This window comes from Rutilus rutilus (assembly GCF_951802725.1).
Source record: "Rutilus rutilus genome assembly, chromosome: 20".
Lineage (NCBI taxonomy): Eukaryota > Metazoa > Chordata > Actinopteri > Cypriniformes > Leuciscidae > Rutilus > Rutilus rutilus.
The window spans coordinates 3104807-3129646 of NC_140225.1; the positions used below are offsets into that span (position 1 = coordinate 3104807).

At 39.2% G+C, this 24840-nt stretch overlaps 2 protein-coding genes across 2 annotated transcripts in view; one reads left to right on the top strand and one right to left on the bottom strand.

Annotated features, from left to right (window-relative positions):
* Positions 1–10098, top strand: part of fbxo11a (F-box protein 11a) — a 40542-nt gene extending 30444 nt beyond the window's left edge. The window contains exons 10-22 of the mRNA XM_084390963.1: positions 1667–1773; positions 1863–2000; positions 3305–3522; positions 3636–3816; positions 4604–4726; positions 4904–4989; positions 5402–5478; positions 5581–5724; positions 6143–6253; positions 8240–8347; positions 8433–8541; positions 8623–8721; positions 9493–10098. Of these exons, the coding sequence (XP_084247089.1) occupies positions 1667–1773; positions 1863–2000; positions 3305–3522; positions 3636–3816; positions 4604–4726; positions 4904–4989; positions 5402–5478; positions 5581–5724; positions 6143–6253; positions 8240–8347; positions 8433–8541; positions 8623–8721; positions 9493–9622 (1631 nt within the window). The 3' untranslated portion in view covers positions 9623–10098. The remainder of the gene's footprint in view (positions 1–1666; positions 1774–1862; positions 2001–3304; positions 3523–3635; positions 3817–4603; positions 4727–4903; positions 4990–5401; positions 5479–5580; positions 5725–6142; positions 6254–8239; positions 8348–8432; positions 8542–8622; positions 8722–9492) is intronic.
* A 1429-nt stretch (positions 10099–11527) lies between these two features.
* Positions 11528–24840, bottom strand: part of msh6 (mutS homolog 6 (E. coli)) — a 14298-nt gene continuing 985 nt past the window's right edge. Inside the window, exons 2-10 of the mRNA XM_084390961.1 lie at positions 23876–24081; positions 23576–23757; positions 20055–22629; positions 18878–19170; positions 16648–16765; positions 16477–16566; positions 15088–15242; positions 13805–14004; positions 11528–11788 (exon numbers count right to left, since the gene is read on the bottom strand). Of these exons, the coding sequence (XP_084247087.1) occupies positions 11707–11788; positions 13805–14004; positions 15088–15242; positions 16477–16566; positions 16648–16765; positions 18878–19170; positions 20055–22629; positions 23576–23757; positions 23876–24081 (3901 nt within the window). The 3' untranslated portion in view covers positions 11528–11706. The remainder of the gene's footprint in view (positions 11789–13804; positions 14005–15087; positions 15243–16476; positions 16567–16647; positions 16766–18877; positions 19171–20054; positions 22630–23575; positions 23758–23875; positions 24082–24840) is intronic.

A 24840-nucleotide genomic window follows, 5' to 3' on the forward strand; every position in this document is an offset into this window, starting at 1 on the left:
AACACTAAACAAAATATGTAATTTACTAGTGATTCTGACAAAATGTCAATTGCTGTGGTCTATTAAAAAATATTGTGTTCATTTGAATTATTATTTTTTTTAACTCTGTTTGACTGAATGATTCAATGACTCACTTTTAAAGACTCTGATGCTGCGGCCCAGTTTGCCTACTTATACTACGCCATATAAGTATGCACTCTTTTTGTGAAGAAGTACATCATTTTTGAGTGTGTAGCAAAAGAGTACTTTCATGTGGAGAACTCCCCTTAAATTAATGCATAATGATGCCAAAATGGATCTTAATAAAAATCCACATTGTTATTGCAGATGAAATATAAGACAGATAACATTAAATTAATTTTTTTTTTTTTTATCAGGCTAAACTTTGATTATTAGTCACTTAAACCTTTATCTAAACCTCTCACCGTCGGTTGCTTCTATCTGCCATGTTTTGTAGTTTTTTTTAAACATGTTTTACTCGTGTTTGTAGTTCTGAACTGAACCCTCATCCAAAGCGCAATGGGTTGTGGGCAATATTAGCCTTTATAGTGAGCAAGTGATCCACTCTCTGAAAATCTACCGGTGTAGATAGTAGACCATCCGGGGACTGTTGACATACTCTTTTCAACATCCTATGCTTTGGGACTCACTTATTCTAATCTCACCCTGTTTGTGACTCTGGACCACAAAACCGGTCACATGGGTAAATTTTTCGAAATTGAGATTTATACATTACATGAAAGCTGCATAAATAAGCTTTCCATTGATGTATGGTTTGTTAGGATAGGACAATATTTGGCAGAGATACAACTATTTGAAGATCTGGAATCTGAGGGTGCAAAAATAATCTAAACATTGAGAAATTCTCCTTTAAAGTTGTTCATTTATGTTCACGATTGTGCTGCATTCACTCACAAAAATACAAGTTTTATAAATTTACGGTAGGAAATGTACAAAATATCTTCATGGAACATGATCTTTACTTTAATATCCTAATGATTTTTGGCATAAAAGAAAAATCGATAATTTTGACCCATACAATGTATTGTTGGCTATTGCCACAGATAAACCCGTGCGACACGTGACTGGTTTTGTGATCCAGGGTCACATATAGGATGGAAAGTATGGACATTCACTCGTGAATCAGTGTTTTTGAACATCTCTTCAATTAATGATTCAATGACAAATACAATTTTTAACAGTCACTTGTCGCCACCTACTGGTGTAACGATATAATTGATTCAATCTTTATTTGAAGTTACTTCCAAAAAGTAAATTTACTCTATTTTGATCTCTCCCGTAGACATCAGTGTTTATATCCGAACTGTAAACTTTAATCCCAGTACTTCTGTGAAAATATGAATACATCTCAGACAGAAATAACGATACTGTGTGGTTGAAAAAACAGTTTTTGAAGCTGTTTCATACCTATGACTACTACTAATATATTGCATGTTTGTTGTAGTGCTCAATAGTGAATGTCCAGAAGTCAAGCATCATCATAATAATTTTGGTTGGGTATTTAAATTGGCACGTTTTTGCGTTCCACAGCACTGCTTATTAATTGCTTTTTGTGAGTAAACATGCATATGAGCTCAAATCTTGTGTATTATTTCTGAAAAGCCCTTCTGTTGAGCTCTGTTGTGTGTGTGTTATCTGTGTGCAGTGGGCTCTGCAGTGTGTGTAAGTGGCCAGGGAGCTTCACCCACGATCAAACACTGTAACATCAGTGACTGTGAGAATGTAGGGCTCTATATCACGGACCACGCGCAGGTAATATGAAACTCCGTCCCGAATACACCGTGAGATGGGTCCTCTGTAGCGGATGAATCACGCCGCCGCTCTCTCCGTTTGCTCTGCAGGGCATTTACGAAGACAACGAGATCTCCAATAATGCTCTAGCAGGGATCTGGGTGAAGAACCACGGCAATCCCATCATCCGACGGAACCACATCCATCACGGCAGAGATGTCGGCGTGTTCACGTTTGACCACGGCATGGTAAAACCTCTTGGTGTCTCTGCACAACACAGTGACAGGATCTGATATGTGTTTGTGTCGGTGTCTGTGTCATCCACAAACTGATATTAAACACATAAAGTCATGAGGGATATTCAGAGTGAAACGGTTATAATACCAAACATTTTAGTATTATTTATATACTATTATATTATTTATTTTAAATATATTTTTAGTTTTCCTTTTAGCTAACCTGCTGTTATTAGTAGTTTATGTGCTTTGTCATTTTTATTAGGTTTTTTTATATTTCTATTTAGCTTTAATTTTTTATTTCTATTTTGATAATTTTGGTACTTCACCTTCAACTTAATTTATTTCAGTTAGTTAAAAAGGCAACTTCTAATTTTTGTTTGTTTTTTAAGTTAAAGTTTATCATCTAATATTTATATTTTATTTAATTAATGAAATGTATATATATTTTTTAAATGTATTATTTAGATGCTATTTTAGAATTTATTCATATTTTGAATGTGCTTTATTTTTTATATTTTCAGTTTTCATTTAAATTTTAGTTTAACTTTTTGTGTTTGTCATTTGTATTAGTTTTAGTTTTTTAGTATTTCTATTTAGCTTTATTTTTACTTCTGTTTTAGTACTTTTATTTCAGTTAATTGCTAAGGCAACTTTTGTAAAGTTCTAATATTATATTATTTTTTATTTTATTTCAGCTTTATTTTCAATAATTTTTAACAGTTAGTTATTGTTATGGGTATTTAGTTATTGTTTAGCTAATAGCAACACTGGAATGGAATATGATCATAATATCATAATCATACCACTCTTACTCTTTCAGTATGTGCACTATACACTGTATCCTACATTGTGAAGTATTCCACTATACAGTGAGATAAACTAGGAATAATAGACATGAGGATTTTTGGTTAATACTTGTAATAAACATTATTTGATCACCATTTGTAAACAAAAATGGATTTAATTTGTAAAATAACTTCTAACTGCTACTTGCAGTCATCGTAGCATACTACTTTTGGATATACTGCATGCTAAAGTATATACCTATTTATTATTATTATTTAAATAGTATGTACAACTATAAAGGTTTTATACTGTGGCATGCATCTTTGCATTATTTTTTTACAGTTTGCATTTGTACCTTTTTTTTTTTGGGGTAAAAATGTCCTAGTTCTGTAGTTTACAGAAAACATGCACACTTGCACAGTACACACTGCATTTGGAGCAAGAGTAGCATGTAATTCTGACCATGGCTAACACTAGTGCAGCTCAGTTGAAGTGTGTGTCTCGTGACTCTCTGGCTCCCTCTGCAGGGCTACTTCGAGAGCTGCAACATCCACAGGAACCGGATAGCAGGTTTCGAGGTGAAGGCGTATGCTAACCCTACAGTAGTGCGCTGCGAGATCCATCACGGACAGACGGGCGGCATCTACGTGCACGAGAAGGGCCGAGGCCAGTTCATCGAGAACAAGATCTATGCAAACAACTTTGCGGGTGTGTGGATTACCTCAAACAGCGACCCCACGATCAGGTGAGGGACTCAATAATAGACATGGAGTATATCATTTCTGCAGTCTAATCATATCAGTACATACAGTAATACTGTTCCTGCAAAGTGATAATCTCCCTTCTGATCGATCGCAGGGGTAACGCCATATTTAATGGCAACCAGGGTGGTGTTTACATATTCGGCGACGGCCGAGGTCTCATCGAAGGGAATGACATCTATGGCAACGCTTTAGCGGGAATCCAGATCCGGACCAACAGCTGCCCGATCGTCCGGCACAACAAGATCCACGACGGACAGCATGGAGGCATCTATGTGGTGAGTGAACAGGCCAGAGCATCCACCAGACATGTTCTGATTCATCTTTTAACAACACACTCACATGTTCATGGTTCTCTGATGTTGGTTGATGGTCACATGACATGCAAAAAAACTAAATATTTCATCTTTTTTTTGTAGTAAATAGAACACAAGATGCAAAAAGTGCTACTGGGTTGTAAAGTCTGTATCTCAGTGCTCTTTGGATGCGGAAATAATTCAACTTGCAAAAATCATACGAGGCCTAGGCACTACACACTCAGAGTCATTTTATACTGCAATCAATTAGTTATGACGTTATCAGAATACCGGATTAGTGTTTTCTTGAGGGGAAATTTAAAATCTTTAACAATATCAAGAGAATCTATAAATGCAAGACACATTTAAATCAAACTCTATGCAGTTCAAATACACCAGCAATCTATAACAAAATCAAAATATAAAAAAAAGACAAATATAAAAAATTCACTAATATCCACTAGATTCCAAAAAAACATAATATAATGTCAGACAAAATATATCGGGAAAAAACCCAACATCAGGGAAGAGAAGAGATGGGAGGAGGGAGGGGGAATTATTTTGATTAAAAATGATGAGGGCGTATGAATAAAAAAAAGAAAAAAAGATGTGCACGGAAAAATCATTTATAATAAATACTGCAATATTGTGATTTCATGGTGTCTCTCGAACTCCCGTTTGGGAAACCCTGTTCTAGTCCTAATGAGCAGGTTGTTCACTAAACCACCGGCAGAGACTCACAGTCCCTGATTTGTCTCTGGTTTGTCAGCATGAGAAGGGTCAGGGTGTGATCGAGGAGAACGAGGTGTACAGCAACACACTGGCCGGCGTGTGGGTGACCACGGGCAGCACACCTGTGCTCCGCAGGAACAGAATACACAGCGGAAAACAGGTGTGTACTCCTCCGTTCTCTCACTCAGTGTGTGTATCCTGCTTCCAAAGGCTCTCATGCAAACATTCCCATTCAAAACACCAAACATGGCATACGCGTGAGCACATGGGGCGGACTAGTGCTCAAGATAACATCCAGATCTTGTTAGTGATGCGTTAAATGTGTGTTTGTCCGCAGGTGGGCGTTTATTTCTATGACAATGGTCACGGAGTGCTAGAAGACAATGACATCTATAACCACATGTACTCTGGAGTTCAGATCAGGTCAGTGGCCAATTTTATTTCAGTTATTTATTGTATTTTCAGTTACGATTCTGGCTTTCAACTAATATGATAATCGAGACAAGATGATTATTGTGCCTTATTCCGTTCCGCAATGATGCTCTCACTTTCAACACTTCTGCATACATTTATTATGAATATTTCTTTTAAATGATTTAATTATATAATTTATTTTGTCTATTTTTATTATTGCATTTATTTTCAAAGTCGTCCTGTTAAAAAGACAAGTTTGTTTTAGAAGTTTAATAAATGCGTGACATTTCCAAAGTAAATGAGTTAAATAATCGTGATTGATTTTTGCCAGACTTGTGGGTTTATAAAATTACTTTTTTTTTTTTTTTTTATAGTAGTGACGTAAATGTTTTGTTTTTGTTTTTTGCATTTCTTTTTGTAGAACTGGCAGCAATCCCAAAATTAGGAGGAATAAGATCTGGGGTGGACAAAATGGAGGAATTCTTGTTTACAATTCAGGTAATCTCTCCATCATAACCCTTTTGATCTGTCTTTAATGATATAAAGGCTGATATTTCTATTTCAATCCGAGAAATAAGCGTCCTCGTAATCTCTTCTCAGGTTTAGGCTTTATTGAAGACAACGAGATCTTTGATAACGCCATGGCAGGGGTTTGGATCAAGACCGACAGCAACCCCACGCTCCGCAGGAACAAGATCCACGACGGCAGGGACGGGGGTATCTGTATATTCAACGGAGGACGAGGTGACGCTCTTCTTCATCGGTTTAACCCCCGCTCTTATAGACTTGCTGGTCTCAAACATGGCACCACATTGTTTATGGTGCAATGTCTTTATATCTAAATATATAAAACTATGCATGTGAGAGAGAGTGAATCAACAGTTTCAGTTTCAGTATATCTCTGAAAAGGGCAGATTGAGAGGACTGGGTGTTTATGCGAATCACACCCGATACTGTGAACAGCAAAACAAATGCCACTCTGCCTGCACAAATACTGGCATGCGCAATGTTGTTTTAGACTGTTATAGTCAGGTAAACGACACGTCACAGCATGAAGTCTGTGGAAACACACAGCCGGTTTGTGACCTGGACCAGAACACCAACCCTTCTGGTAGACGAGGGGTAACATTCAGCATTATGATGTTGTGTTTGTATGTTGTAGGGTTGTTGGAAGAGAACGATATCTTCAGGAACGCCCAGGCGGGAGTCCTCATCAGCACTAACAGTCACCCAGTGCTGCGCAAGAACAGGATATTCGACGGATTTGCTGCTGGTAAAGTCATTTTTTGAACAGGAAGTGGGAACACTTTATTTTACAGTGTCCTTGTTACATATGTTACATGTACTATAGTAATAACAGTAAATTATGCATAATTACATGCAATTAACCCTCAACCAAACCCCAATCCCACCCTAACTCTATAGTAAGTACATGTTAATTAAGATTAATCACTGTAACAATGACACCTTAAAGGGATACTCCACTTTTTTCGGAAATAAGCTCATTTTACATCTCCCCCAGAGTTAAACAGTTGAGTTTTACCGTTTTAGAATCCATTCAGCCGAACTCCGGGTCTGACGGTACCACTTTTAGCATAGCTTAGCACAGATCATTGATTCTGATGAGTCCAGTAGCATTTCTTTCAAAATGACCAAAGAGTTTCAATATTTTTCCTATTTAAAACTTGACTCTTCTGTAGTTAAACCGTGTACTAAGATCGACGGAAAATGAAAAGTTGCGATTTTCTAAGCCTATATGGCTAGGAACTACTCTCATTCCAGCGTAATAATCAAGGAACTGTGTGGCTGTACCATGGGTGCAGCAGGCGTAATGATATGACGCAGCGCCTGAAAATAGTCCCCAGCTCGGTAACTGCTTCCAACGTGACCGGGACTAAGTTTGTCTAACCTATTAGACCTATTTTCAGGCGCTGCGTCATATCATTACGCCTGCTGCACTCATGGTACAGCCGCACAGTTCCTTGATTATTACGCCTGAATGAGAGTAGTTCCTAGTCATATAGGCTTAGAAAATCGCAACTTTTCATTTCCCGTCGATCTTAGTACACGGTTTAACTACAGAAGAGTCAAGTTTTAAATAGGAAAAATATTGAAACTCTTTGGTCATTCTGAAAGAAATGCTACTGGACTCATCAGAATCAATGATCTGTGCTAAGCTATGCTAAAAGTGGTACCGTCAGACCCGGAGTTCGGCTGAATGGATTCTAAAACGGTAAAACTCAACTGTTTAACTCTGGGGGAGATGTAAAATGAGCATATTTCCGAAAAAAGTGGAGTATCCCTTTAAAATAAAGTGTAACCCAGGACGTTTTTAGACATATTTAATGAGATATTTTCTAAACATCAATTGAACTTTATTTTATTTTTTAAGTTTTTTTTCCGTCTGTCTCCCATTCATGTGTTTCCCATTTCTCTATTAGCATATGGACATTTTAAAATGGAAAAATTTACATAAGCTCTCTGCACTTTTTTTTCATTTTCTTTTTTCAGAAAATCTTTTATATATATATATATATATATATATATATATATATATATATATATATATATATATATATACTAATTGTTTTGCATGAAGCCATTCTGGTAGTACCATTAAGATATATATTTTATATAAATAAATATTATAAATATTTATAATTTTTTTTTTTTTTACAATGAAGCATATTTTCTCCTCAAATTTGTATCAATGTGGAAGAAAAAAATGACATTTCTAAGAACAAGGAGTACAAAAGTACTTGGTTATTTATCGTACTGTGATTAATTTATGCTGATTTGAAGAAAAAAAGAGTCCAAATAAATAAATAAATAAATAAATAAAAAATATTTTATTGAAGTTGTTTCCTCAGATTATGCATGAGTGTAAAAGGCACTATTCTGTAAATGTAAAAAAAAAAAAGAGATGACATAATCACATCATTCTTTCAGGAAGTGAACAGGAAGCACATGGATAAACAAATATCACTTATGTTTTGTTAGGATCATCAGCCCTTTTATTAAGATTTTTTTATAGTAAACATTTTTAGTGTCTTTCTGCAGATTTGTGTGGGCATATATTGACATTTATTGATTTAGCTTGAAATTACTCAATGCAATTTAACAACACTTTGTATAAACTGTTAAAACCTTCACGAAAGGTTTTTCGGAACTGAAAATGTTTATATAGAATCGCACAGATATAAGATGTTTACTAAGTAGTTATTATATGCAAGTAATTGCTCACCTCTATCTGTTTCAGGTATTGAGATCACAAATCACGCAACGGCAACATTAGAAGGCAATCAGATTTTCAACAATCGCTTCGGTGGATTGTTTCTCGCGTCTGGCGTCAACGTCACAATGAAAGGTAAACCGAACGCGTTTTGAACTTGCTTATTAAATGATCCAGTGAACATGAAGTGAACCGTGTTCCCCTTTAATCTTCTTCACAGACAACAAAATCATGAACAACCAGGATGCCATTGAGAAAGCGGTGAGCAGAGGTCAGTGCCTGTACAAGATTTCCAGTTACACCAGCTATCCAATGCACGATTTTTACAGGTAACGCTCCTCGGGAATACCCATTTGAGTCTGCGTGGGACGTTAGCGGCTGCTTTCTCACTGCTCTGTTCTTCCGTGCAGGTGTCACACCTGTAACACGACAGACCGCAACGCCATCTGTGTGAACTGCATCAAGAAGTGTCATCAAGGGCACGACGTAGAATTTATTAGACATGATAGGTCAGTCATGCCCTCTAAATCTTACTATGAGCTTGCTTTGCATTTATTGCCAAAATATCATTTTGCATAAAAAAATAAATAAAAAGCCTATTTTTAAGCACGTTTTCTCCTGAAAATTGCGTTAATGTTGGGAATTTTTTTTTATTTCTAAGTACAAGTACACGTCATGATAGTATCTGTCTCTCTGCCAATAATTTATGCTGATTTAAAAAAATTAAATAATCCAAATCCAATATTATGTAAAAAAAAAAAAAACTTTTTTTTTTACCTGTAAAATATGATTCAAACTTTTTTTTTGTAAATGAAATCGTTACTAGCTAAAAATGCAGTGGCCCTATAATTATTTTATTACGTAATTGCATATATGCATTGAAACATGCATGCGCATATATATATATATATATATATATATATATATATTATTTTTTTATTATTTTTATAAAAAGATGGACTTGTATATTTTATAAATATAAAAGTCAATCTGTACTAAGTTTACTTCTAAGATAGTTATGATAATTGGCCAAAAACAAGGTCAGTTAGCAACCAAATTTCATTGAAAAAAAAATGTTTGGATAATATTTTACACTTATGGGATGTAGAATATGGTCATGCAGAATGAGGCATTAATATGTGCTTTACAAGTAGTAATATGCATGCTAATAAGCAACTAGTTAATAGTGAGAATTGGACCCTAAACCTATAGATAGATGTGTATGTATGTTTATATACATGTATATGTTGTGTAGTGATTGAGTGTGTTTGTCTCCGCAGGTTTTTCTGTGACTGTGGTGCAGGGACGTTGTCAAACCCTTGCACACTAGCCGGAGAGCCGACTCACGACACGGACACGCTGTACGATTCGGCTCCTCCTATAGAGTCCAACACACTGCAGCACAACTGAACTACAGACTCTGAGTGCTCAGTCCAGTGCAGATGAGATTACACGCTAGAAATAATTCAATTTTATTCAAAAAAAAACAAACATTGTGTAAACGTGGACAGAGAAAACATTTCTATTTAACAAATGCAAACACACAGTCACTCTGCGGTCCTGTTGATCGCGCACCGGCGTTCGGGAAGGTGGCGACTCAGGATTTGTGGGATGGCGGATGATGAACGAGGACGGTGAAGCGCATGGATCCCCGGTTTGAGCCACATTACGAGAGAAACGGACCTAGAGCGTAGACTCACAATGCTTCCCATGATGCACCTGTTCTCCAAGCAGCCATCACCGCACTCTTGTATATGTACGGGGAAAAAAATGACCCAGCACTTCAGTTTTTTTTTTTTTTTTTTTTTTTTTTAAAGACTGAGTTATTGAGGTTTGATTTTAATGCTTTCTCATGTAGTTTTGTATTTTCAAGCAAAAATCTTAAAGGGATACTCCACTTTTTTCGGAAATATGCTCATTTTACATCTCCCCCAGAGTTAAACAGTTGAGTTTTACCGTTTTAGAATGCATTCAGCCGAACTCCGGGTCTGACGGTACCAGTTTTAGCATAGCTTAGCACAGATCATTGATTCTGATGAGTCCAGTAGCATTTCTTTCAAAATGACCAAAGAGTTTCAATATTTTTCCTATTTAAAACTTGACTCTTCTGTAGTTAAACCGTGTTCTAAGATCGACGGAAAATGAAAAGTTGCGATTTTCTAAGCCTATATGACTAGGAACTACTCTCATTCCAGCGTAATAATCAAGGAACTGTGCGGCTGTACCATGAGTGCAGCAGGCGTAATGATATGACGCAGCGCCTGAAAATAGGTCTAATAGGTTAGACAAACTTAGTCCCGGTCACGTTGGAAGAAGTTACCGAGCTGGGGACTATTTTCAGGCGCTGCGTCATATCATTACGCCTGCTGCACCCATGGTACGGCCGCACAGTTCCTTGATTATTACGCCGGAATGAGAGTAGTTCCTAGCCATATAGGCTTAGAAAATCGCAACTTTTCATTTTCCGTCGATCTTAGTACACGGTTTAACTACAGAAGAGTCAAGTTTTAAATAGGAAAAATATTGAAACTCTTTGGTCATTTTGAAAGAAATGCTACTGGACTCATCAGAATCAATGATCTGTGCTAAGCTATGCTAAAAGTGGTACCGTCAGACCTGGAGTTCGGCTGAATGGATTCTAAAACGGTAAAACTCATCTGTTTAACTCTGGGGGAGTTGTAAAATGAGCTTATTTCCGAAAAAAGTGGAGTATCCCTTTAAATGTACTTGAATGTCTTTTTATTTTATTAAGTATATTAATTTTGGGGTTGTTTATACCTTAGATTGCTGTATTTGTTCTCATGTCGCAGGATATATGTTCTTTCTGTGAAAGAGATTTGAGGAAAAAAAAAAAAAATAAGAAAAAAAGAAAAGAGAAAGAAACACTAAGTATTCTCCAGCAATGTTTTGAGTTTGAAAGGGAAAGTGTCCAAGTGATATAAAGGTTTTTCACCAGGATGGTGGTAACGATTTGGCCCAAGTGATTTAAATAATGTCCCCGCCCCTTTATCCTGATTGGACGACATCAGGAAAGATTAAAAAAATAAACGCGAGGCGCCAGACTTGCGAATGCGTCGCATTCCTGCGCCGTTTCACCCTGAACGCTGCGAGCCGAAGTGACGTTGCTGGAGATTTTTAAGAGGCTTCTTGCTTATTTGAAGCTCTGATGAATATCTGTACAGTTTTTTTTGTGCTTTTCCCCCTCCATCCAACTGTATTTGGTGACTGTGGGTTCTCATACAGCCTGAATTGTATGCATGTTCCATGACATCTAGACTTAATATATTGTGAAGTACTCAATAACCATTATGTAGCTGGTAGTAATTAATCAAAAGTTTAATTTCCTAGTCAGAGGAACGTGTTACATTTTTAAAAATAAACTTTATTAGATCATTTCAGTAGTGAGATGCTTGCTTGCTTTATACGTGGTGAATAATAACTCATGGAATAGTGAACAGAAGTGCTCAACACAAACAGAAACGAAACGTTTTCCATCACAGGCTGCGGATCATCTGGACCAGCGCTGAGAACTGCTCACGGTCAGCTGTGGAGTCTTCAGCCAATGAGCACAGCTTCCTGGCAAAACAAATAACGCAATTAGATTCGCCAATGCATACTAGTATTCAAAGGTTTGGAAAATGCATTCATATTAATGCCTTCATTTAGCTTTGAGATTGCATTCATTATTTGTAAGTGTTTATTTGCATTAAGTTTTAAACAACCATGATAGTCAACTAAGAAAACCTTATCATCACAATTGAAAACAACTGCAGCGTCACGTACACATTTGGTTTTTAAAGGGGTGGTTGATTATGATTTCACTTTTCTAACTTTAGTTAGTGTGTAATGTTGCTGTTTGAGCATAAACAACATCTGCAAAGTTACAACGCTCAAAGTTCAAAGCAAAGGGAGATATTTGCTTTTAAAGAAATCACTTTTTAAGGACTACAACAAACGGCTGGTAGAGACTACACCACATTCCTCCCAGGTTAGTGACATCACTAACCCTAAAATTTACATAAACCCCACCACAATTTATAGATTATCATGACAGAATATGCTAATCAATGACAAGAAGATAACTACACAAACTACATAAATTCATCCACTATCCATTCAGAAATGTTCTCTACATGTCACTTCTTCTTGAGTCTCTTTGAGCCTTTTTGAACATAAAAGGCTAAAAGTTTTTGAAATTTTAAGTGCATGTCTGTGTGCAACACTGGAGCTGTTGAAGCTCCGCCCCCTGTGCCGGGAGCAGCAGCTCATTTGCATTTAAAGGGACAGACACAAAAACAGTGTGTTTTTGCTCACCCTCAAAAAGTGACAACTTTAACATGCTATATAAAAATATCTGTTGAGTATTTTGAGCTAAACCTTCACACACACACTCTGGGGACATCACAGACTTATTTTACATCTTGTGAAAAGGGCATTATACCACCCCTTTAAAAATGGCAAAACACAAACACACTGTTCTAGAAACACATCAGTCTGATACAGTTACTGTCCTGAAAGCAAACAGCACTCTTAAAAATAAAGGTTCTTTATTGGCATCAATGGTTCCATTTAGAACCTTTAACATCCACGGAATCTTTCCATTCCACTAAAGGTTCTTTAAATTTTTTAAATGACCTTCACGATAAGAACATAGCCTAGTTCTTTTAAGAACTGCTGCTCACTGAAGGGTTCTTTTGGGGAACCAAAAATGGTTCTTTTACGGTTCTTAAACTTTTAGAACCTTTATTTTTAAGAGTGTACACAGAGAAGTGGATGATGGGTACATCAGTCTCTAGTTTGAAAAACAGTGAGACTGAGATGAAGAACACATCTGACGAATAAGACAAAAGTAAAATGGGCAAAAGAACAAGGATTTGTGGGATGTGCTGCAGAAAGCATGATATGAAACTTCAGCTGAATTTCTTCATAAACAACTGACAGATATGAATGCTGCACATGGGGCTGTTATGAGCAGAGTGATTTGCAACATTATTAATGCCTTTACAGTGCATCTGGGGTGAATAAAAGTTCAGTTTCTTTCAAAAGCAAAAATGTCTTAGTGTTTCCAAATGTTTGAATGGTAGTGTACTTATTTCGTGACAGAAATGGAGATGTTTTTCTTTCATAACAGTCAGATGAATATCACCAATAACATGTCTTGGTCATATTTCACCATTATAGAAATTAGATGAAAAATATCTGTTGCAAATCTTCTAATGATTCTAAAAATAGGGTTTGTGACATTTTCATAATACAGCAATAGCACTGTATTACAATAATGACAAAAACTACAACACTAAAAATGCCCAGATGCCGCATGATATTGATCATTTTAAGGAAAAATGTGCTTAATTGTAAGGATGCACCGAAATTATCCGGTTTTTGGCCGAAAGAGAAAAAAAGGTCAGCGCTCAGGTTTCACTCGTGCACAGCAAAGTAAAGTCATTTCCCGTTTGGGTTTTCAGACGAGTGCATCTAGAAATTTCAGTTTCGGCCCAGAATTTCCGTTTCGGTGCATCCCTACTTTAATTGTCATGAAACCGTCACAATGCAAAATAGTCCAATCTGACCACGGTTCATAAATGTTCTTACTTGAATATCCTGAGAGACACGGTGCTCCTCTCAAACTCACGGGCCTTCTTATGGCCCGACTGGATGACTTCCTCCGGGATGTTTGCCAAGCGGGCTGCGTTGAAGCCGTAACTTTTGGGACACGCGCCACAGATGAACTTGTAGAGGAAGGTGATGGTCTCCTGACTGGGGTCCTCGCATTCATTCTCCACCATACAGGCCTGAGAGGGAAACAAATGAAAATCCTTTCACTAAACACAATTACTTAAATCACAGTGCTTTGCGGTGTGGAAGAAATGGTATCTTTAAGATGTGTGTGACCATCATATGACAGTAAAAGAGCACACCCAAACCTTATTCTAATATGTAATCGTATTGGAAAGGTAAAGAGTGCTGGTACGTGACAGGAGGGCCTCGGATACAATATGATGAACAAGTCTAAGGGCGTTTTCACACCTGAAAGTCCGAACCAAAGTTCATGTTTTGATGCATTTTATACATTTGGTTAGTTTTGGTTTGGTTTCACATTGCAATTATGCGAGCGCACTAAAGAACTTTACATGACGTACTTGCGTCCTGTCGTCATCATCTATGTGGGCTGCATCTTGACATTGATTGGTTTGTAAATGGACGTGCGTCTGACGTCAGCGTGTTGTCAGTTCGGCGGGTAACTTTGACAAGAATGAATGAACAGATGCATATCGTTGCCACTATACTGTTATTATTATGGCATTACTCGCTGCAGCGCCAACTATACTCGAGGCTAGTTCACATTCGCCAAATGAACGTCCTCATTGTGCGAACATTTAACCGTCGCCGGCAGGAAAGGAGGAGAAGACTGCAAGCAATCCTGCGGCAACCACCGGAACTTCCTGTAAATGGTCTGAAAGTCTGAACCATACAGAAAATGTGTTCACACTAGAAACGAACCAAACCTTTGCTCAGTTTGATCCGGACCGAGACTACCTCTTTTCGTCTGACCAAATTTCATCTGTTTGGTTCGGAACGTAGTCCGGGGGAGGTTTCACACCTGTAGTTTTGATTCGGATCAAACTGAAAAGTCAGAAAATCCGGACCAAACAAGGTAGATGTGAAAGGGCGCTAAGAATGTTCCACATTGGCCTAGAAAGATAAGATTCTGGGAGTCAATAAAGGAGGAAGGATCACTGTCACAAAGCCACTCTGTGTGACTGATGAGGTTTAGAAGGCAAGAAAAGTTCAGCAGTCATACAAAGACAGCTGGTATATGTTTGTCTCTTATTCAGTGGTGTAATTTTGTTTCTGATGAAGCCGCTGAAACTGACCATGTGTCCGAGCCTCACGGCGGGGTCCTGGACGTGTTCCTCCACCAGCGAGTGGTAATGAGTGGAGAACAGGGTCCGGCAGCAGATCTTCTCGGACAGCTCCTTCACCACTGCGCTCGCGATGGCCGTGCCGTCGTACGTGGCCGTACCTCGGCCTGCAGGTCAAGCACAACAAAAGCTCTGAACTTACTCACTTTAAGTCAAGTCACCTTCACTTCTATAGCGCTTTTTTCAATAGATTGTGTCAAAGCAGCTTTAAATAGATAACAGGAAAATAATGCAACAAGAAAATAATCCAGAAGAAAATAGCGTCACAGTCCATCTTAAGTTCAGTGATGTTTAATTTAATCAGAGTTGTTGTAAAAAAAGTTATTAATTTAGTTCATTTATATATAGCCACTCTGGAGAAATCCGTGATGTCATCGTCCAGCTCAGTTCAGTTCTCATATAATGGTGTCAATGCAGGCTGATCAATAATATTGTTGAATATTAAAGGGATATTTCACCGATTAGCATTAAGCTTTGTATCAGTTGAAACCCAGTAGTATTTTCGAGTGACCGTGCTTCCCTCCCTCATGTCCCCCTGAGACGAGAGATTTCTGTATTGTGTGTCTGGAAAAAAACCTCAGATGAGCAAAAATCGTCATTTAGCTTCATCATCAGAGGCTTTTTTGTGCAGAGGCGAGAGACTCCAGCCAGTAGGAGGAGCTCGTCCCGCATGTCTTCAACCCGCCCATAGGGGGATCTCACGATAAAACGCCGTCTTTTCAGTTACGAGTCGACTAGTAGCCTAGTTGTATCATTTCTTCCGACACTGCCCTCTGTAACCGGTAGGCGTGGCTTGGGAGTGGCCTCGTAGGGCAGCGAAGCAAGTGCATTCTGGGAGTTGTTGTCTTTCATCCACATGAGCCAAAAATACATTTTCTGGCTTTTCTCAGTCTAGAAGGCACCAACTTCTAAAATAATTTCACACTTCTACTACATAAATGACCCAATTTAAATACACATTCATCTTTCCAGCGGTGAAATATCCCTTTAAGTTAAATGTCCCCAACTAAGCAAGCCAAAAGCCAAAGGCGAAAAAGGCGACCAAAACTCCATCAGTGACAGAATGGAGAAAAAAACCTTGGGAGAACCCAGGCTCAGTCGCTCAGTTCTGCTCTGGCCAACGAACGAGTGTATGATTATGATTCAGGCAGCATTACAGGTCAGGAGTCAGATTGGATCAGAACATTCAGAATATTATCCAGTTCCATCAGGTTGAAGATCGGAGTCACGCCGGTATGGAGACGAGTTTCTTGAGGATTTACACCCAGATATTCTCTAATAACTTCTGTTTCACATTTAGTGTGGTTACAAAGTTTAATGTGAGATGAACAGATCATTTACCCAGTTCATCGAGCAGGACGAGGGAGTGGTTGGTGGCGTGCAAAAGTATGCTAGCAGTCTCGCTGAGCTCCACGAAGAACGTACTTTCACCTAGAAAACATGATAGATCAAGTATTGAGAGTAAAGCTCACAGATGAACACTGAATGGGGAAGAAGCAAGCGGCAACTTACCCGACATTATACGATCAGAGGCGCCGAGACGAGTGAACACTCGGTCCACAGGAGTGAGACGCAAACTCTCAGCAGGAACGTAACAGCCCAGCTGGGCCAAGATCACCACCAGACCACACTGAAACACATGGACATATTATAAAGAAGAAAATCTGAAAGAATCTGCATATTAATTTATTTCTACTTAACAGGCAGTTGACAAAAAGTCAAGAATGGTCCTATTATGTTATTTTGCATGTTCAACTTTCTTTAGTGTGTGATGTTGATAAAGGTTTCCTCCAGCGGGAGTTCTTCTCTATATCAGTGTCAGTGTTTCTGAACTCCCTGAAACGCCTCCATTGTAGTCTTGAGTTTCTTCCGGGAACGAACATGTCAAAATATTCCTCATTTAAATAATGAATATGCTAAATAAAGGGGCGGGGCCTGGTTGAGCTAGTTTGTAGTTTGTTGAAACTGGTGGTTATGGTAAGGGGCGGGACATTTCCCAAACACACTCGAAGCGCTTGACCAATCACAACACACTGATCCAGCCGACCAATTAGAGCACAGCGTGCTTTCAGAAGGAGGGACTTCATAGAGACATGAACAGAACGTTACTGACAGACTGGGAAGAGAGGAGCTGCAACAATGGAGAATGTGTTTGTTGAAAATTCAAGCATGAAAACCTAATCTAGAAGACCCCAAAAACAAAGGCTTAAAGGGATACTCCACTTTTTTCGGAAATAAGCTCATTTTACATCTCCCCCAGAGTTAAACAGTTGAGTTTTACCGTTTTAGAATCCATTCAGCCGAACTCCGGGTCTGACGGTACCACTTTTAGCATAGCTTAGCATAGATCATTGATTCAGACGAGTCCAGTAGCATTTCTTTCAAAATGACCAAAGAGTTTCAATATTTTTCCTATTTAAAACTTGACTCTTCTGTAGTTAAACCGTGTACTAAGATCGACGGAAAATGAAAAGTTGCGATTTTCTAAGCCTATATGGCTAGGAACTACTCTCATTCCGGCGTAATAATCAAGGAACTGTGCGGCTGTACCATGGGTGCAGCAGGCGTAATGATATGACGCAGCGCCTGAAAATAGTCCCCAGCTCGGTAACTTCTTCCAACGTGACCGGGACTAAGTTTGTCTAACCTATTAGACCTATTTTCAGGCGCTGCGTCATATCACTACGCCTGCTGCACTCATGGTACAGCCGCACAGTTCCTTGATTATTACGCTGGAATGAGAGTAGTTCCTAGTCATATAGGCTTAGAAAATCGCAACTTTTCATTTTCCGTCGATCTTAGTACACGGTTTAACTACAGAAGAGTCAAGTTTTAAATAGGAAAAATATTGAAACTCTTTGGTCATTTTGAAAGAAATGCTACTGGACTCATCAGAATCAATGATCTGTGCTAAGCTATGCTAAAAGTGGTACCGTCAGACCCGGAGTTCGGCTGAATGGATTCTAAAACGGTAATACTCAACTGTTTAACTCTGGGGGAGATGTAAAATGAGCTTATTTCCGAAAAAAGTGGAGTATCCCTTTAATATGTCCTCTTTAACACTTTAGGTTACTTCAATAGTCCTGCAGTGAGAGAAATTAGTTCTTAAAAGTACAAATATTCCACATATTCTCTCAATGAATACGTCATAAATCCAGTATGTGTACATATACCATAAATTGAATACAACATTTTACAAATCTCAGATAATCTCCTTTTGAGTTTTCCATGCCTTTAAAAAAAAATAAAAAAAATAATGTATACAAAATATAAAAATGCCAAAGACTTTCATGATTTTATTAATATTATGCATGACAGAATTTCCAGGCCTAAACAACTAAACATTCTGAAAATGATGTAGAAACCTGCATTTCCAGAAATAGGAGCTCAAACCACATCCTTCTTCCTGCCTGAACAGCTGCTGAACACATCAAGTTTACCTAGACTACAGTCAGTCATTATTAAATGATTAGGGTTGTATGGGTGAAAATATTTGCTCTGACAATGATTCGATTACAATCCTTTACTACATGCACAATGAAATTTGGCCACGATTCAGTTCAAATAAATTATTTTGAGCCGGTTCAGAATTATTTTCAAACATAAGACATTTCATCTACTGCCTTTGCAACACAATGTCACATCAAATAGACTGTGAATCTGTATTTAGTAGATTTTTAATTTAATTAACACACCATGAATATTGTTTTTGTCATCTTGAATATTGATTTCCAACACTCACCTGTCTCATTAAGGTGGACTTGCCTCCCATGTTTGGCCCGGTGACTAACACACATGGGGCAAGTGCTTTATCATTATCTTGACCCTCTTCTTCTTCACCGCTAGGGCAAGCGATGAAGATGTCATTGGGAATGAAGTCATCACCGAAGAAGGTCTTGGTGACACAAGGGTGACGGGACGCTCTCAAATCCAGGAAGGGGTGCGACTGAGACCCGTCACCCGGAAGAACCATCTCTGGTCTCGCCATGGGCCCGTCGCCGCTCTGACTGTACCGGGACATGCTCAACAGCACATCTGGTGGTGACAACAACAGAAAACATATCATTTTACCAAACATCATTCTAGTACCAATGTCACAAGTACTTGGTTTAAACTTATTTCAGGCATTTTTGGGGAAAATGTTCTACTTTTCTGTGGTCCAAAACATTCCACGATTCTCAAAAATGTTAAAATTCAGAAAAAAGAAAGAAAGTACATTTCAAATTAAACAAAATGGCTTCCATGGCTTGTTGTAATTGCGCATACAACCATTCTGTTTGTGGCTATTTTGAGGAAAATAACATTAAATGTTTTTTAGCCAACTGATTTACATGTAAACCTTTAAAACAGGTTTTTAGTAAGACGTTTTTCTTCAATCAGGATTTAGTAATGCATTTAAATGCACTTGTAACTAGAAACTAGCTCAAATTAATCCTTTGACAACCTATCCGTAAAGAATAGCTGTATAAACTACAGTCAAATATGAAAAACAGCTTATTTTCAGCTAGGAGTTGAAAAAATATGAATGAAGAGAGCATGTTGCCATTATTGATGTAAAGTACGGTATACATGATATTCTGTATGAAATAGTTTTTAATGAAAGGGTAAAAACAAGTCTTATGAATACCACCATTTTGAAAGTTTAAACAAAATAAATATAGGCCTGGTTTCACAGACAGGGCTTAGAGTTAGATTAAGCCAGGATTAGCCTTAGTTCAATTAGGATATTTAAGTAGCTATAAGAAATGTGCCTTAGAAAAAAACATTACTGGTGTGCATCTTGAGGCAAAACAATGGCACTGACATATTTTAAGATATGTCACTTTAAATTGAAACAGCTCAAACATGCATTTAAATCTGTGACTAGGCTTAAGCTTTGTCTGTGAAACCAGGGAATAGAGTTCATTTTTTTTTCTTACCAAGTACAGCCATGCACTCAACAGCTGTCTGCCAGTCTTTGTAATTCTTGTCGAAATTGTAGAAGAGTCTTCTCATGCAATCCTTAAGCGCTGCGTCTCTCTTGTCTTCCCAGCTCTGTATCTCTGAAAACAGCCGCTCGATCTCTTTGGTAGAGTAACGCTTCCAGCCCTTCTTCGTGGACCTCACCTCGTACTCCTCTGGCACACTCCTCTCGGAAACACTGTCAGGGACTTCCAGCTGGTAGCGGTTCCTTCCCGTTCCCCAGTATGATAGATTCTTGCATCCCAATCTCCTCTTCTGTCGGTCCAGGTATTCCTGCAGGCCTTTCTCGCAGTCTTTAATTCCGTCTAGGGCTTGGTCGTACTCCGGATCAAAGCCAGCTTTTGGAGTTATGACACCTGTGGTTCGAGCTTTTTGATGGTCGAAAGCTTTGTCCCAACGTTTGAGCTCTGGCGAAAGGTCGGGGAAAAGCCCATCTTCATTTTCTGTCTTGAGGAGCACCACTTGGCGCATTAATTTTGATCGAAAGCCTTCGGTGACGGGCTCCATGAGCGACGCGATTTCTTTCATTACTTTAAAGCCCTCAAGTGCCGCGAGAAAGTCAGCGATCTTACGTTTGCTGTAGACGACCTCCTCGTACAGAACGGCTCGGGAGTCCGGGTGGTCTTGTCCTTTTACAGGAGTACCCATGCTGTGGATCTTGCTGAGTAGCCTTTCGAGATCCGGAAGCTTCTTTAGTAGGTCGGTGACTTCGGTCATTTGGGATGGAGCGCCCATCAGGTCCTCCAAAGCATCTAAGCGATCACCGATGGAGGATGGATTACAAAGAGGGGCGCAGAGCCATTGCTTCAACAACCGTTTGCCGAAGGGAGTGCAACACGTGTCCAATCGTTCAAGCAGGGTTCCCTCAGGACCGCCGGTTGAGCTATTCTGAAGGATCTCAAGGTTAACAAGGGTCACTCCATCCAACACCATTTTTTGACGGGTCTGGGCAAAAAAACAAGACGCTCCCCCAGCCTGCTCCATCTCCACATCGACAGGAACATACTCCTCAAAGTTGCCCATGGAAAAAAGCTCCTGGTCCACTAGACATTTCTTGAGGTAAAACATGCAGCCGCCAAGGGCAGAAAGAGCAAGTTCATAACCCGTCTTTGGAGTGAGACTTAGAGCGTCACATTCGGACGTCATAGCTTTGAGAGTTGGAGGAAGGACTGATGCCTTTTCGTCATCAGCTGACGCTTTGCTTTCTTTAAAGTAGTCTTCCTCAGCAAGGACCTTCAAGGTCTTCTGGGCATCCCAAAACTGCGAACCAGCATTGAGGCCTTCTTGTAAAGTGGAAGACAAAATGGCCTTGAAGATTTTCAATGTCTCGGCTGACGGGTTGCCCTTCTCGAAAATAACCTGGGCAGGAGAATAGTGTGCAACCAGAGTACGCAGACGGGAACAATGGCGGTCATCCTGGAATTGACCGACATGGAAGCGTCCCACCGAGGTGTCAATGAAACAAACCCCGTAGATGTGGCAATGGCCTGCGCTGTCCTCCTCGCTCTTCTCTTTAATGCTCAACAGATATTTACTTTGAGTTTCAGAAGGGGCGCCATCAAGCACGCTGTAGGTCTGAGTCCCTCGCGTGATGATTCGGCAAACCTCTCGCTTGACGACACGGTCAAATTTGGTGGGACGCGAGGACATTTTCTTGCATCGTGCTTCCATCATATCAGGGGTCTCGGTCTGTTCCACGCGAGCCACTTTGTAGCCCTTTTGCACGAGTACGTCTGAGAAGCGTCCGAAGCCAATCTCTGGAAAGCCTGAATGGGCCCAAGCGCCCTTCATGAAGGTGAGGCCGAGTTCGTTGACGCCAATCACTGCGTCCATATGGTAGAGCTCGTAGAACTTTCCGACTTTGTAGAACAGTACGGTATCGAACATCTCAGACTTCAGCTGCCACCAACGGCGCATTCCAGGCGTTGTCCTGTTAAGGAAATCATCGGGAACGTATAGAGTCGTGGGGTCGTAGTTTTCATCCGATTGTCGTTTACGCTGCGCATCCTTTCTCTTGCCGTCCAGCAGCCAGTCGAGTTTCTCATGGTCCCACACAGTAGATCCTCCCTCCGTCCCGTTTGCACTGGTACTCTGACTTTCGAAGTTGTCCGGGGCAGAGAAAGCAGAGAGTCGAGATTTGGTGTTGGACGTCACGGATGGTAAAGTCGCAGGTGCTCGTTTTGGGATATCTAGTTTGGTCTGTGATTTATCAGGCTTCTCTAAAGGACGTTTGCGCTTGACCGGTTTCACAGGGCTTTCTGGTTCGGGCTCCTGCTCGCTTTCTTCTTCCTCAGCCCCGCTACTCACCACCTCCTCCTCCTCCTCGTCGTCTTCCTCGTCACTGCTTACTTTTGCTTTCTCAGGGTTGAACTCTTCACCGGAGTCATCGCTGTCAGATGCCACCACAATGCGCCGACGCTTCGACTTCTGACCATTTTCAGCCGCGGCACGAGATGAACGTCGGCTGGGCTTCACCTTTTCTTCAGCCTCTTCCTCAGACATTTCCACATCTGATAGAGTTGATTTCTCAACCTATGATAAAATATTTCATGAAATTAAGAAAATGCATGACTTAATTTCTTAGAAATTTAAAAGGAGAAATTTTAAGCCCCTTTCACACAGCTAGTTTATCCCGGAAAAATTGCCATAAAATTGCCCGAATGCCTTCTGTGTGAACGCATACACGTCCCAGGATTGATTTCGAGATCAATCCCGGAATGGGGACCTAGTAACATTGCCGGGATCAGTTCCGGAATGCGCCCTGTGTGAACAAAAGCCGTAATCAATGCCATAAGGGGTGTGTTGTAGTGATGACGCTGAAGCTGAGATCGTACGCAAGCTTAGTGGAACGGTACGTGATGCGCTAGTTTATGATAGAATAAAAAAAAATTAAAAAATGCATAAGCGTGGTTTCTCGAGAGAGGAATCGCAGATCATGAGCGAACTTAAGACGCTGTGGAGACATTACATGGCACATCGGTGTCACGTGTCTTTACGAGATGTGTGTGAATGTGCGCAAAACGATTCCGGAAAATCACTGGCGATGTGAATGAACCAAAATCAAACGATCCCGGGACAAATCCTGGGGCAAATTATTGGTGTATTTAAAGCTTTTTTTCAGATGATGAAAATATTAATGACCAAAAAAGACCAGTCTGTTTGCACGCTTACATCTTCTCAGTAAATAACGACTTTAATTCCAGTCTGTTCTTCACTCAAAGCGATTGAATGACTTCAGAAGAGTTAGGGAATATTGCACATTAAGTCGTATGAACTACTTTTATGGTGAATTATTAGACACTATATGCTGCATGGTAACATTCTTCAAAATCATGGAAGAAAGAAAGTCATACAGATTTGGAAAGACTTAAGACAAGTAAATTATGAGCGAAATTAAATGTTTGGCTGAAATATCCCATTAAAACTAAATGCATCTTTTATGTGAACATTAACTTTCTTTGATCTAGTGTTTGCTCACATCCATCTCCTCATCCTCCTCCTCTTCTTCTTCTTCATCTGAGGGATCCATGCACACGGACATCTTCAGTCTCTGCTCAGGACTCTGCTTCATTGCAGCATCTGCCAGCTCCATTGCTTTGCGTATCACAGGCTTACCGCTGAAGAACACGCCTCCGGATTTGGCATCTGCGCTATCAGAGCCTTAAAAGAATAACAAGTAAGGTCAGAATAAAGTATTACACACATTTGAATAATATTTGATATTTTACCTACAATGTTTGAAGAATATGTTCAAATGTAAACAAAGCCTTGCTCTCACCTTGGTATTCTCTTATGTATTTTGTGTTAACCCAGCCTCGGGTTGGTGGTTCATCGAAAAAGTGAACGTGAAGCCTTTGGTCTCGGCCACGGCCCCTCATCTGCTGTCCGGTGAGAGGTTGAGGAACAACCATACAGGGCCACCAGGGATGTCCTTCCATCTTGGCCCATACCAGAGTTCCAGCACTAAACATGCATGACTGCTCTCTGGAGAGAAACAATGATCTTTGTGATGCATTCATTTAAATAAAGTAAGTGCAAAATCACAGATCCGCTTAAAGTGGACATAAGGTGAAAATAAAGTACTTGTATTTTGACCTACGGGTCCAAATACTTTAATACTTTTTGCTGGCAACATTAAGTATCTGAATAGTTTAACATATACACATACACAATAGTTTATACATCTATCTATCTATCTATCTATCTATCTATCTATCTATCTATCTATCTATCTATCTATATACATACACACACACACACATTCATACAAATATTTCATGTAGTTCAGCAATAGGAACTCATTAAACTGTGTACAATATTAAGTACTGAAGTATTGTACAATGTTGTTTAAAATAGTTTTAGATGAAGTACATCTCACTGCTGAAACTCATTCAGTTACAGACATGAGAGTAAAGCATTAAATATAACATTTTAAAGAATACAGAACAATTCATATGCTTTATTTAAAAAAAAGCAATTGGTAAAAGTTTATGCTCCAGTAGGCCTACTACAGGTTTTGTACAATAAAATGAAATAAACTTGGTATTAGCCACCACCACTGTCATAAAAATGAACAAACAACATGCTTTAAGAAACCTTACCCTTTTTTTTGCCTCATATATAATAATCTATTGTATATATTTATCTAAAATGTATTATTATTTTCTGTCATGATAACGGTAGTAGTCCACTGCAAAATGACTACAATTATGTAGTAATAAAATTAAATAAAATTGGATTATT